This window comes from Lithobates pipiens, unplaced genomic scaffold (assembly GCF_037356315.1).
Source record: "Lithobates pipiens isolate NorthernLeopardFrog02 unplaced genomic scaffold, aLitPip1_a1.2 Scaffold_10, whole genome shotgun sequence".
Lineage (NCBI taxonomy): Eukaryota > Metazoa > Chordata > Amphibia > Anura > Ranidae > Lithobates > Lithobates pipiens.
In genome coordinates, this window is record NW_027507686.1 from 232,072,973 (window position 1) to 232,084,661 (window position 11,689).

At 42.8% G+C, this 11,689-nt stretch overlaps 1 protein-coding gene across 1 annotated transcript; it reads left to right on the top strand.

Annotated features, from left to right (window-relative positions):
* Nucleotides 1–381: 381 nt before the first annotated feature.
* On the top strand, nucleotides 382–4,492 carry FJX1 (four-jointed box kinase 1). Its single transcript, XM_077462973.1, has one exon. It carries the CDS (start codon nucleotides 815–817, stop codon nucleotides 1,967–1,969), a length of 1,155 nt encoding a protein of 384 aa, XP_077319099.1. The 5' UTR covers nucleotides 382–814; the 3' UTR covers nucleotides 1,970–4,492.
* The last annotated feature ends 7,197 nt before the right edge of the window (nucleotides 4,493–11,689 follow it).

Genomic DNA, 11,689 nt, shown 5'->3' on the forward strand with positions numbered 1-11,689 from the left:
TGGGAAATGAGATCAGCCCAATGCAATATGTTCTATTAAATCTGATAAAAGCAAATAATAAAGGATGTATATATATTGCATGCCAACCTTTGTATTAGCATAATTGTTTTACCTTCTAATTGCAGCTTGATGGGCTGATTACATTCAGAGGTCCCTGTGCCTTGTAGATGTAAATGATATGTAGATTGCAGTATTTATTCTATTCGGTTGTCACACATGTGGAGTTCTGAAGAATGCTGTCTGAGCTTATCCTAGAGGGACCCAAGACTCTGCCCCTTTAAGAGGCGGAGCTGAAGGGAGGGTCACAGGGGGGCTGGGAGGGTGTGGGAATATTCCTCATCTGGAAGATACAAAGCCAACGCTTCTCACAGCAGATCAGGAGAAGAGAGGGAGAGGGAGAGGGAGAGGAGATCAGGCTGTGTGATGGGATCCTAGGGTGACTGGTCCTCTTCTCTGCCCAGAGCATGGTACCCACCCCTGCCCCTGGCACCTCTGAACACTGCAAATAGCTGCTCACAACTTTCTAGGACCTGGGGACCATGGAAGATGGCATGAGGACCTCAGCAACTGTGGACAAAGAGCCCAACATGTGCCCAAGGAGGGATGCCTAAGAAACAAAGATCTGCTGGATACCCCCTCCTACAATGTGCCCAGGCAGGGGAATGTGCAACACTTACTCTGGACAAAGACCTACCTTAAATGATGGCTAGTGGACCAAGGATTTGGCCCCTTTTACAACTACAGAGGAAGTGCCCATGGCATAAGTGCCCTGTGCCCTCAGGGTCGTTGTGACTGTACCAAGCGCCTAGCTAGGATGAGGACTGCTCTGGCACTGGTCACTTCAGGGGTCCTCCTGGTAATAGGGGGGGTCTTCTGGCTAAGGAATGACCCTCATCCTGTGGAGCAGCCTGAGCATCTCCATCAAAGATCCCCTAGGGCACTGCGCCTGCCTGCACTACACCCACATACTCCACCAGTTACTGAGGGACATACCCAGGGGGCATCTCCAGGGCAGGGGAACTCTGAAAACCGGTCACAGCCCAGCCTTTCCCTGGAGCAGGGCATCTACTGGCCACGGGCACTGGAGAGGGCACTGCCGCAGGGCTTTACAGATGAATACTCTCAGCGTTGGCAGCAATTTGCCCGCAATACCAGTGTGGTGACCCTGGAGAGAGGCTGCGGGCGCAGCACCAACCGACTGGCAACCTTATCAGATGGCAGCAAAGCCTGCATACGGTATGGCATCAACCCTGAACAGATCCAGGGGGAAGTCCTCTCCTTCTACCTATCTCGCCTGCTGGGGCTGCCAGCCGTGCCACCCTGCGTCCTCTCCAAAGTGGGCAGCACTCAGTGGGCGCTGGCTGAGTTGGGGGGCACAGGTTGGGCATCAGGTTCCTTGGTCACCATCACCCCTTGGCTGCACAACCTCAGCTCGGTCCTGCCACCCCTTGCCCTGCGAGCCGAGGATGGCAAACTGCGTCCCCTGCTGGAGGAATTGCACTCAGGGCAAACTGGCATGGTGGAGCTTGCACAGTGGGGCGACTTGATCATCTTTGACTACCTGACTGCCAACTTTGACCGGCTAGTGAGCAATCTTTTCAGCCTCCAGTGGGATCCCCGGGTCATGCTGCGAGGAACTAACAACCTCCTTCGGTCTCCAGATGGCACCTTGGTTTTGTTGGATAACGAGGCCGGGCTGGCACATGGGTACAGGGTTCGGGACACCTGGGACAAGTACAACAAGGAGCTGCTGGTTACAGTGTGCCTGTTCCGCAGGGGCTTGGTGCGGAAATTGCGGGAGCTGTACTTGGGGCAGCGCACCGCGGAGGAGCTGCACGCGCTGTACTTGGCGGGGGAACCGCTGGCCGCGGAGCTCGGCTTATTAACTGAGTCGGAGGCACAAGTCCTACAAGACAGAGTGGGACTTCTCTATAGACATATACAGAACTGCCAGGACAGGTACAGCTGATAAAAGTGGATCTAGAACCTATTTGTCGGCCACTTTCTTGTAGGACACTGCCCTGAAAAAGATGATAACCTTTCAAAATCATTTTTTTTATATATATAAAATTTTACTAACTGTATTACCTGTAAAGAGATGCTTGTACTACTGATTGACCTGTCTGAACTGTAGTAACAGTTCCAAGAGCTATGACGTGCAGCAACCAATCAGAAATCACCTTCTTTCCTTCTTATGCTTCAGTGGAAATGAGGGGTGAAATACGATTGGTTGATATGAGTTAGGACACTTTGCACATGGCGGTTGCACTTTGTACTGCTTTGTATTAGCTTTATTTAATAACACTGTGCAAACAGCAAGGAAGTGCCATTCGCCATAGCAGCCTATCAAAAATCAGCCATCATTAGTATAACTAAAAACAGATTTTTGTTTCTTGCTGTGAAATGGCATTTCATGCTTTTTGCATTCTTATTGATGGTGTTTGTACAGGTTAAAAGGGTATTCTGAGGCTAATATAGTGGTTGGAAAAGGACTGGATCTGGTCATACACAAGTAGATGGGCGCGGTTGGACGATTTGCCCGCTGTGGCCATTGTGTTTTTTACAGCCGGGTCGGCCAGCTGTCAAAATACCCAACTAGCGCCTGCATCTGATTGGATGCAGGCACTGTTTGCCCCACAATTTAATGCCTGGCTCTCCACTTTTCAGGAAATTGCATTCCTGAGGGTAGGGCCGGGACTAGGGGGGTGGGCAAGAGGGGAGGCTGCCCTGGGCGCAATGATTTACTGTAGAGATGAGGATGCCTTCCTTGTGTTACGACGCTGACAGAAGTAGTGACCGTGTGACTGCTGGGCGTTGGATCCCCTAAGCTTGCATTAAATTATGGGGGGGCACGATTTGGCACCTTTGCCCTGGGCACTTGATGATCTTGTCCCGGCACTGAGGGCTACCCATTGAGCTGGTTCATCAGGAACTGGCCAAAATGTGGTCCGCATATGGCTAGCTAATGCTGTCCCTCTTCTGAACGCAGAAGAATCGCGCTCAGGAGAGGAACATTTTGGGGGAAAAAAACGCAAACGCAGAAAAAACGCGGTACCACATTTTTTCCGCATTTAGTGTTTTTCTGCTGCCAGAAGAGTTACGTTTAGGGGTAGCCAGTGTACATGTAGCCTTAAGGTGAACATAAACCCCAAATCTACTTTTCAGTATGCGGGGCATCATGCATCGCAAGAAACTGTTTTCTTGAGCAAATCAATTTTTTGTTAATCTTTTTTTCCAAGTTTACCTGGAGATCCTGCCAATGGCAACACTTCCTGCTGCAGGCTGACAACACTAATCCACTTGCTTTGCAATTAGCATCAGCGTTGTCAGCTCGCCTTTTGCACTCCTTCGATTGTCCTTTTGGGCTGTTTGTCTGATGTGGTGTCCATATACACTTTGATTTTTCTATCTGATTGATGAGCTATTCAATCAAAGCAACCAACATAAAGGCATCATTTCCCGACCAATCGATTGAGATTGATTTCAATCAAACTGAGTCGATTGGCCGGAAAATGATTGATTGCGTTGCCTCAGGCAGCAGCACTGAACTGCTTTGTTCATGAATTTGATTGATCGGAGTGCATGGGGGAAAACAGAGATTAGATTGCTAACTTATGATTGTATCTTCCACTTATTGATCAAATAAGTTATCGACTATAGATTATTTCTATTGGGAGTAATCAGTCGGAAAAATTAATCAATCATTTATTGAAGTGGGTATGGCCACCAATGAACCATGTTGCCTCAATCAGCACCACTGTACTGCTTTGTTCATGAATTTGATCAGAGTGCATGGAGATTCAATCGCTAATTTATCTTCCGCCTATCGATCAAATAAGTTATTGACTATAGATGATTCCTATTGGGAGTAGTTGATTGGAAAAGAAATCAATAATTTATCGAAGTGTGTATGGCCACCAATGGACTATGTTGCCTCAATCAGCAGCACAGAACTGCTTTGTTCATGAGTTTGATTGATCGGAAGTGCATGGGAAAAACAGAGATGAGATCACTAACTTATGATCGCATCTTCCACATATCGATCAAATAAGTTATCGACTTTAGATTATTCCTATTGGGGGTAATCGATTGGAAAATAAATCAATCATTTATCAAAGTGGGTATGGCCACCAATGGACTATGTTGCCTCAATCAGCAGCACTGAACTGCTTTGTTCATGAATCTGATTGATCAGAGTGCATGGGGAAAACAGAGATGAGATTGCTAACTTATAATCGTATCTTCCACTTATTGACCTGATAAGTTATCGACTATAGATTATTAATCAATCATTTATTGAAGTGGGTATGGGCACCAATGAACCATGTTGCCTCAGTCAGCACCACTCAACTGCTTTGTTCATGAATTTGATCAGAGTGCATGGAGATGCAATTGCCAATTTATCTTCCACCTATTGATTAAATAAGTTATTGACTATAGAATATTCCTATTGGGGGTAATCGATCGGAAAATAAATCAATTGTTTATCAAAGTGGGTATGGCCACCAATAGACTATGTTGCCTCAATCAGCAGCACTGAACTGCTTTGTTCATGAATATGATCAATTAGAGTGCATGGAGATGCGATCTCTAACTTACGATTGTATCTTCCACCTATCAATCAAATAAGTTATCAACTATAGATTATTCCTATTGGAGGTAATCGATTGGAAAATAAATCAATCATTTATCGAAGTGGGTATGGCCACCAATGAACCATGTTGCCTCAATCAGCACCACTCAACTGCTTTGTTTGAGGATTTGATCAATCAGAGAGCATGGAGATGCGATCGCTAACTTATGATTGTATCTTCCACTTATCAATCAAATAAGTTATTGACTATAGATGATTCCTATTGGGAGTAATGGATCACAAAACAAACTCAATCATTTATAAAAGTAGGCATGGCCACCAATACACCCAATAAGCAGCCCAACAGCTGCTGACAACACTGCCACTAATTGAGAAGCAGCGTCTAGCGTGGTCAGCCTGTAACGGGAAGTGCCGGTACTGGCAGTTTCAGAAGCTTTGCGACAAATTCACAAAAAGCTAATTGTTCAAGAAGATCGAAAAAGATGACAAACATACTGAAATTGATTTTGGGTTTACATTTTGGCTCCATGCACACTAGCGTTTTTTTTTAAGCTCCTAGAACCTGTTATTAGCATGTTTTTTCTGCTCCTAGATGCTAAGTAGTGTCAGTCTGTGTGTCCATGCACACTACTTTAGGCTATTAGGCTCCATTCACGCCTAAGTGTAGTGCAGGGACAGCTGGTGCAGCTCGTTTTTTCTTTTTTTTTTGCGCTTTTTTTGTAGAGTGTTTTTGGAGCGGCGCCATTCATTTGAATGGTCCTCCCTTCACTCCAAAAGCGCTCCACAGAAGCTCCTGTACCAAATTTCGGTACAGAGCCAGGAGTGTTTTGCAGTGGGATTTTTGCTGCGATTTTAGCGTGTTTAGTCGCTCGACAATCACAGAAAAATCGCACCAAGTTTGGGGTGCCATGAAGAAATAATGGCATCGCAAACGCACCTTGTGTTTTGCCACGATTCTGGAAATGCTTGATTCCGCCCGCTGTTCCATTCCAATACACTCAGGTGTGAAAGGAGCCTTAGCATTTTTTAAGCATCAGCGTCTAGGAACAGAAAAAAAATAAAACATTTTGTAGAGCTTCTTGTAGCATTTTTCCAGCAGAACGCTTCTAAACACTATAAGTAGTGTTTTTTGAGCATTCTTTTTTTTTTTTTTTACTTTTTTTTTTTATAAAAGAACTGAAAAAAACGTTAATAAATCACTTTTAAAATGCTACAAGTAGTGTTTTTTAAACTTTTTTTTTTGTTTTTTGTTTTTTTTAAATAAAAGAACTGCAAAAATGCTAATAAAACAATACTAAATGCTACAAGTGGTGTTTTTTGAGCATTTTTTTCTCTTTTTTTTTATAAAAGAACTGCAAAAAAACGCTAATACAACACTCCTAAATGCTACAAGTAGTATTTTTTAAACATTATATATATATATTTTTTAAATAAAAGGAATGCAAAAAACGCCAATAAAATACTCCTAAATGCTACAAGTAGTGTTTTTTGAGCATTTTTCTTTTTTTATAAAAGAGATGCAAAAAACGCTAATAAATTAACCCATAAATCCTACAAGTAGTGTTTTTTAAACTTTTTTTTTTTAAATAAAAGAACTGCAAAAAAACGCTAATAAAACACTCCTAAATGCTACAAGTAGTGTTTTTTAAGCATTTTATTATTATTTTTTTTAATAAAAGAAATGCAAAAAAGCTAGTAAAACGCTCTTAAATGCTACAAGTAGTATTTTTGAGCTTTTTTTTTTTTTTTTTTTTTTTTTTTTATAAAAGAACTGTAAAAAAAAACCCCTAATAAAGCACTTCTAACTGCTACAAGTAGTGTTTTCTGAGCATTTTTTTTTTTTTTTTTAATAAAAGAACTGCAAAAAAAAAACACTAATAAAACACTCCTAAATGCTACAAGTAGTATTTTTTCAACATTATATATATATATATATATATATATATATATATATATATATATATATATATATATATATATATATATTTTTTTTTTTTTTTTTTAACAAAATAACTGCACAAAACGATACTAAAACACTCTTAAATGCTACTAGCCAGCATTTTTTAGCTTAAAAAGAAAAACGCTAGTGTGCATGGAGCCTCATTGTTCAAGGTGTTCACAATCATATTTTTATGACTCATCCGTTCAGATTGTTTCTTTCTTAATTAGCAGATTATTGCGATGTGTGTTGGGGGTTCTGATCAGCATATCTGATCGGAATGAAGGAATGTCTATTGGAAGTGGAGGAAGATTTTCTATTCTGTCCAATTGAATTGTAACCCCACCATTGCGATCATTTTCCGTTCATAATGTATGTGTAGCGACTAGCGAGCGATTGACAGTTCATCAGATAACAGACCGATTTATTTATTTACTTTTTTTTTTTTTGTCTATAAAACAGAGAAAGGCATGTTATGTTTCTGGCAGTCAGAGGAAATAGCTGAAAAGTACGATTGAATGAAAAACGATCGTAACATGAGGCCATTGTTAATACGGCAAAGAGCTCCAAGCAAAGGGCAGTAATTCGAAGCAACCAATCAGAACGAATCTCTGCTTGTCCTGATTGGGTTACGGCGGGTTCCTGCGCTTTGTGGGCGGTTTGTTCCCCTTTGCCTTATTAAAGTAAGGAGAAGGAAGAAAGGAGCGAGCGTTTTAGTGTTACACGGAGAGCTGATTAATGGAAGTCACCGTTATGATAAATGATTACCAGGAACAGAGCTTAAAGTACTGGAGGTGATCCAGAAACAAAGGACCAAAATAAACCCGTATAAAATCCACCGCGTCTTTCTTTATTTCGTATATGTAGAACTGCGCCAATCTCTGCGAGGTACAAGAGAGTTACATCTGGTTATCTACAGCAACAAATGTAGAATTTATTATTGAGAAGAGTGCTATTTACTAATTTACAATAGATGGACTTTTTTTTATATTAACCACTTGCCTACTGGGCACTTAAACCCCCCTCCTGCCCAGGCCAATTTTCAGCTTTCAGCGCTGACGCACTTTGAATGACAATTGCGCAGTCATGCTACGTTGTACTCAAATGAAATTTTTATAATTTTTTTCACACAAATGGAGACAGAAAAAGACAACCATTTTTTGGGGGGAAAAAAAAAACATGTTTCATAGTTTGTTATAAAATTTAGCAAACGGGTAATTTTTCTCCTTCATTGATATTCACTCATGAGGCTGCACTGATGGGCACTGATAAGACGGTACTGATGGGCCCTGATGGGTGGCACTGATGGGTGGCACTGATGAGTGGGCACTGATGAATGTCACTGATGGGCACTGATAGGTGGCACTGGTAGGTGGCACTGATGGGCACTGGCATGTGGCAATGATGGGCACTGGTATGTGGTATTCATAGGCAGCACTGGTGACGAGGCACTGATTGATGGCACTGTGGGCACTGTTAGGTGGTACTGTGGGTACTGATAGGTGACACTGTGGGCACTGATGGGTGGTACTGTGGGCATTGATGGGTGGTACTGTGGGCACTGGTAGGTGCAGAGGCACAGATAAGGCGACACTGATGGTCACTGATAAGAAAGCACTGATGGGTGCCACTGATGATTGGTGTACTGATGGATGTCACTGATGGGCACTGATTGGCACTGGTAGGTGGCACTGATGGGCACTGGCATGTGGCACTGATGGGCACTGGTATGTGGTATTGATAGGCAGCACTGGTGATGAGGCACTGATTGGTGGCACTGTGGGCACTGATAGGTGACACTGTGGGCACTGATGGGTAGTACTGTGGGTACTGATAGGGGACACTGTGGGCACTGATGGGTGGTACTGTGGTCATTTATGGGTGGTACTGTGGGCACTGGTAGGTGCAGAGGCTCTCTCTATGATCGGGACCGATGCCCCTATCACAGCCGCCAGTGATCAGCGTTTTTTTTTCCCTCCTCACACTACCAGCGCAAGAAGAAAAATAGCCGATTACCGGCTCTGTTTACGTCACATGATCAGCTGTCATTGGCTGAGAGCTGATCACGTGGTAACGGGTCGGGATCGATCTGTTATCTGTCGATCTGTGATGAGCTGAGTCTCATAGACCCGCTGATTAGAGTGTGACGTGCGCTCCCTGCAGGGGGCACGCAGGCCGCTCGAGCATGGGAGGATGTCCATGGATGTCCTCCCAGCAAATTAGGTCTGCGCTGCAGCTGTCTTTCAGCTATAGCGCAGGCGCAAGGTGGTTAAAGTATATTATTATTATTATTATACAGGATTATCTAAAGCTATTTTTTTTTTATTTGTATAGAGCAGGTAAGGGTTAGAACCTCTGTCCGATTTTTATTGCTGCCTGTGTTTCAATCGGGGGATGCTACTATGCAATAATTTGCATGCTTGTGCTTTATTGCTAGTGTTCCCCCTCCCTCCCAGAGTTCAATCGGCAAACAGGTCTCCCAACCTGCCTCCTAATTGGCGGGGAGGAAGTTTAGTGTGAAAATAGCGAACTTTCATTCGCTATCGTCACACAACTGGATAGGATCGGAGCGCAGTGCTCTGCACCCCGAGCCCACCCTTTTTTGAAGCCTATATGAGCCTCTGGCTTTAATCAGGTGCTTCAATAAAACACTCACCCTCAATTGGAATCCATAATCTGGCACCCTGATATGTAGATCAGGGGGCCGGACACATGGATGGGGGGGGGGGCGGCGCTCGTGTGCCCTCTATGGACTTGCCGCCACTGTGCACAATATATATATGTATAAAGCAACGGCGCTATATAAGAACTTGTAATAAATAAGGGAAACTTTAATAGTTTTGGATTCATTTCTGCAAAGTGGAGCCTCTGGAGTGAAGTCCACAGATTTATTTATTTATTTCAGGTACTTATATAGCGCCGTCAATTTATAAAGCGCTTTACATATATATTATTCATTCACATCAGTCCCTGCCCTCAAGGAGCTTATAATCTAAAGTCCCTAACTCGTAATTATACATTGACCCTAACCCTAACTCATAATTATACATTGACATACTACAGGAGCCAATTAACCTATCAGCATGTCTTTGGAGTGTGGAAGGAAACCAGAGTATCCGGAGGAAACCCACACAGGCACAGGTTCAAGGCAGTTTTTCGGAGCGGATACAAAATAGAGTTTCAGTATAGTCCAAATCTCAAAGGACTAATCCTGAGTAGTGCAGACAGACAGACAGAACTAAACAGAACCTGTTTTTTAGGCATGGAATGTCCAACAGTTTATTTAACTATTACTAATTAGGACAGGTGTGAACTGCAATTAAACCTGAATAACAATTAGCAAGGTTCATAATTATATTAAAATGTGTCTAAAGTCGATCATTTGTGTTGGATATAGGATTGCCACCTCATCCCTTTAAAACCGAACACATATGAACCACACAGGTTCTGTGGCTGATTAAGGTGGTAATTAAACTCACCTGGTGCCTTATCTGCATTAAATTAGCCTCAGAACCTGTGCAACTCATATGTTCAGGCTTAAAGGGATAAGGTGGCAACCCTAGTTGGATACAGTAGAGAAGAGTGGGAACCGGTGTCAGGTTTTTATTGCAGTCTGTGTCGCCACCTGGGAGATTCACTTTCTTTATTTGTCCTGGTGACTGTTGTCACCAAAATAGAAGGTGAATGGAGATACAAAATATTGCAGTTGTCACCAGAATGAGAGGGGAAATATTCCAATGGGGACACCTATTCTGGTGACAACTGTTGAGCCCATGTGGGTCAAATCCCCAACTTTTTTGGGCATTCAGATGGCATGGGTGCAGCGGCCAGCCCTGCTTCCAACAGGCTGTAAAATTTTATGACAGGCTGAAATACTTACCGTCTGGACACTGGTACATAAATTTAGGGCCATATACGTTTAGGTGCATATGCCTTGAGTGGAGACATTTTTGCTTGATGGGTATAACTCCTTGAATGCATATGGACCTAAACGCAAGTACCGCACAGTGTGAAGCCTCACAGGTACCCAGTAACACTTAGATTTTACTACCAAGGCTTATGCCCAGTATGCATGTATCCTAAGATGGGGTGAACTCATTACTTTGCTACTAACACTGGCCCATTTACAAACTAGCTATTTTCAGAGTACAGAACAGAATATTTATGTCCACAAAATATCTGCTCTCTTTCTAAGCCCTGATGAAAGGAGTTTTTCTAACCCTCGAAATGTGTTGGATTTTTTAAATTTTTTTACTGATGCTGTAAAAATCACCCTAAAAAATGTTTTTCCTTTAAAAGACTCCTTTTAACATATAAACAAACATTTGGAGGAAGTTTATTTTTTATTTTTTTTATACTTACCCTAAACGCCCTGTTGCTATGTAGTCCTCGTAATCTGCCACTTCCTGGTCCGTGGAGCTCCTTGAGACTTCCTCCCTCGCCTATGCTCTTGGGAAATGATGATACATCATTTCCCAGGAGTCTGTGGGCAGTACAGTACTACGGCTGCCATTGGGGTGCATGCTGGTTACCCAGCATGCACCGCTCCAAAGATATTCCAGGAAGCGATCTCGATTGGGCTTCACATGCCCAGATTCATGATGGAAATGGCCACAAACGGAGGAATTAAATATTACAGTAAGAAATGTATATCTTTGAACAATCAATCAAGATCATTGTATACTCTTATTTGAATTTCATTAGCAATAATACTAGCCAGAACTCCGCTTTAAACTGCTTCTTACCCGACCTATAAACCAGTGGTGTATTTAGGTTATGTGCTGTCCTAGGCCTGACCAAACTCATGCCCCCCCCCCCATTTAAACATTGCCCACTCCTTCCTGCCAAGGCCACACCCCTTCCTGTTTAAGACCCATCCTGTCATCTGTAAACCACACCTCTTCCTCTTTAGGGCCCACCTTTTCCTCTTAGAGCTCCACCTCTTCCTCTCTCTATCTTACAAGATAGGAGTAATCTTACTAATCCAGTGACATATTGTGATAGCACATATGATACAGGTGAGCAGGTACAAAATATTATTGCACCATATACAATTAAAAGTCTTAATTGTATATGATGCAATTCAATATGCTCACTCAAGGATGTTTAAATCAATGAAATGAATGATATATAAATGAAATGATGCGTGCCACGGA

Excerpts from the sequence above, each read along its gene's own strand:
- FJX1 (XM_077462973.1), top strand. The coding sequence starts at position 815 with ATGAGGACTGCTCTGGCACTGGTCACTTCAGGGGTCCTCCTGGTAATA.